Here is a 3399-nt window from a genome sequence, read left to right as displayed (position 1 = left end):
AGATCTCGTAGTCGAGAGCAGCCGCAATGGATAAGAGAATGCAGATGGACTTAAGCATGGCTACAGGCGAAAAGGTTTCCTAGTAGTCGATTCCCTCCTTTTGCGTGTATCCCTTAGCTACCAGTCTAGCCTTATAGGTTTCGACCTTTCCTTCTGCATTTCTCTTTCTCTTGTAGACCCATTTACACCCAATGGGCTTAATCCCATCAGGAAGATCTACAAGTTCCCAGACTAGATTCAAATTCATAGATTTCATCTCAGCTTTCATGACTTATGTCTAGAGGTTTGCATCAACATCCTTCATAGCTTCTTTGTAAGTATAAGGATCTCTGTCATGTTTTAGAGATTCTACCAAAAAGGTTTCCCTATTAGCCATGAATCTCTCAGGTTTATGTCTGATCCTCCCACTACGCCGAAGCCCCTTAGGTTGTTGTTGGGTTTCCTTTTCTACTCTGATGGATCAGTTTCTAAAGGAACAGTCGGTATGACCAAGTCACTCGACATTTCCTCAAGCACCATTTTGCTACGAGGCTTAAAGTCGTTCATGTAACTTTCCTCAAGAAATGTTACATTCGTTGAAATCACGACTTTATTTTCCTTGGGGTTATAGAAATAACCCCCTTTCGTCCTTCTTGGATAACCTACAAAAATGCACACTTCTGAACGTGCCTCCAACTTGTTCGCTTCCTTGTCCAGGACATGTGCAGGACATCCCATATGCGAATATGGTTCAAGGATGTCTTCCTGCCCATCCATAACTTGTAAGGAGTTTTCAGAACCGACTTTGTTGACACGTTGTTCAGAAGATAACATGCAGTTTGTAAAGCATATCCCCAGAAAGATATAGGCAATGTTGAATAACTCATCATGGACCGTACCATGTCCAACAAGGTCCTATTTCTTCTCTCAGCTACACCATTCTGCTGTGGAGTGCCAGGTGCAGTTAAATGGGATAGAATCCCATTCTCTAATAAGTATCCGATGAACTCATCATAGAGGTATTCTCCACCTCGATCTGATTGAAGTGCCTTTATGGGTTTACCCAGTTGCTTTTCCACTTCAGCCCGAAACTCCATGAATTTATCAAAAGTTTCGCTTTTGTGGTGCAATAAGTACGCATAACCATATCTTGAGTAATCATCGATAAAAGTGACGTAATACTCATACCCTCATCTTGCCTTTATGTTCATGGGACCACAAACATCACTGTGCACAAGTTCAAGAACATCTTCAGCCCTATTGCCCTTAGACCCAAATGGTCTTTTGGTCATTTTGCCATCGAAACAAGATTCACATTGGGGTAAGGACTCAACCTTTAAAGAACTTAAAGGTCCATCATTTACCAACCTCTGTATCCTGTTAAGGATAATGTGACCAAGTCGTAAATTCCAAAGATATGTCTCATTAGAGTGAGAAGTTTCAAGCCTTTTAGAGTTATTAACAACTTCAGTGTTTAGCAGTGAGTCCATCTTAGGTTTGATAAAATATAGATTATTTTGCATCCATCCATCATAGATAAAAGACTTATTTTTACGAATCACAACTTTATTATTAAAAGAAACTAAATAAGAATCCTTAAATAAACAAGCAACATAAATAAGATTCCTCTTAAATTGAGGAACATAAAAACAGTCTTGCAAAAATAAACTCTTATAACTATCAAAATAAAGATGGACATCTCCCACTGCTTCAACCAACACTAGTGTTTCATCGCCCATCCTCAACGTGAAGCTCTCATTTAGAAGACTTCTCGTTTGCTTGAACCCTTGCAAAGAAACACACACATGATTAGTTGCTCCAGAATTTACGACCTAGTTGTCACTGGATTCCTCAACCAGACATGCTTCCACAATCAAAAGATCACATTCACCTCCTTTGCCTTTAGCGGCTAGGTAGTCTTTGTAATTCTTCTTCATGTGCCCCACCTTCCCGCAATGAAAGCACTTAAGCTTGTTCGAGTTCTTCTTCTTCTTGTTCTTGCCCTTGTTTGGCAGAACTGAAGAACTCTCCTTCTTAGCTACTTGCTTCTTCTTTCCATTCCCTGGAGAGGGTTTGGAGGAAGATGCCTCAGCAAAGTTGGCCTCCACAATAGTCGACCCTTTGATCATTAGCTCAAACTTTTGGAGTTCTTACATCAACTCTGTCAGGGTTATATTCTGTCTAGCGCTCAAATTGAACGTTGCCCAAAACGGAATATACTCCTTCGACAAAGTCTCAAAAATCATGATCAATTGAGACTCAGCATCGATGTCGGCCCCATTGGTCTGAACTTTAGCCAAGTAGCCTATCACCTTCAGCATATGTTCCTTTATGGAAGACCCAGCCTTCTGTCTGCAGTTAATAAGGTTACTTAGGGCTTCCCGACATTTTTCAGCGGCTTGGCCACCGAACATGTCCTCAAGATTATCCATAATCTGACGAGCAATTATGTAATCTTCATGTTGTGCTTGTAGCACAGTGGACATGCTCGCCATCATATAACAGCGAGCCATATCGTCAGAGTCCTTCCAGCGTTTATACGCTACGAAAATCTCATTAGGAGCATCAACAGGTGGCTCCGGAGGACAAGGTGTATTCAGTACGAAATTCAGTTTCTCAAAGGTTAGGACGATCTTTAGGTTCCTTTTCCAATCGGTAAAATTCTCACCAGTTAAATTATGTTTATTACGTATCGATGATAGTGCGCTAGAAGACATTTTGATCTACAATAAACATTCATATATCTAGTATAAGCAAACTTGCATAAACATTTAGTAATCAAACATATATACGTATTATAATGCAACAAATATGTTTGTGTGTCAAAACCTTGAAAAAATCACAACCTCACAACGATAATTCCCAACTCAAAATTTTGTAAGTCCCCTAGGGGAGATCATGCAAAATTTAATTGGGAACAAGGATCCCCTCCGATCAATATATACCATCCGGATCAATCTCTGTCCAGCATATATTGATAATTATTTTCTTTGGCCATTAATTTAATTAGCAGAGCTCCTATGAGTGATTAATAATTAAAATAATCTTGAGTGTATAACCATCGTTTCAACTATTTGATCCATATTTTATAATTGTCACCTAGGGGTGTACAACCATAAAATATGCTCAAATAAATTATCCTCTCAAAGATCCACACTGGTACATAATGAATCATTTCCTAGTGGTCGGTATCACCATGTGTTACCTGCGGACCAACGATGGAGGCCATGGGTCTTTTCTTCAAAAACCCTCACCCACTCAATCTTTTGGAAAACAATGTTTTATGTTAAGAAATGTGCATGAACAACTGTAATGAGCGACATTCCCTATTCTACATGACATGTTATCACATATATAGCAAATCATATTTTATGCAATCATACAAAGCAATTAAGCTAGACAACAAGCATAATAATAATA

General features: G+C 39.2%; 1 protein-coding gene across 1 annotated transcript; it reads right to left on the bottom strand.

The window, feature by feature from the left end:
- Nucleotides 1-2129: 2129 nt before the first annotated feature.
- On the bottom strand, nucleotides 2130-2696 carry LOC112092156. Its single transcript, XM_024167516.1, has one exon. It carries the CDS (start codon nucleotides 2694-2696, stop codon nucleotides 2130-2132), a length of 567 nt encoding a protein of 188 aa, XP_024023284.1.
- Nucleotides 2697-3399: the final 703 nt, after the last annotated feature.

The sequence above is a fragment of the Morus notabilis genome, unplaced genomic scaffold (genome assembly GCF_000414095.1).
Source record: "Morus notabilis unplaced genomic scaffold, ASM41409v2 Scaffold948, whole genome shotgun sequence".
NCBI lineage: Eukaryota > Viridiplantae > Streptophyta > Magnoliopsida > Rosales > Moraceae > Morus > Morus notabilis.
Note: the sequence above shows the minus strand (reverse complement) of the source record. Positions and strands in the feature narration are given on the sequence as shown.

Coding starts and splice junctions, on each gene's coding strand:
- LOC112092156 (XM_024167516.1), bottom strand. CDS start 2,696: ATGTCTTCTAGCGCACTATCATCGATACGTAATAAACATAATTTAACT.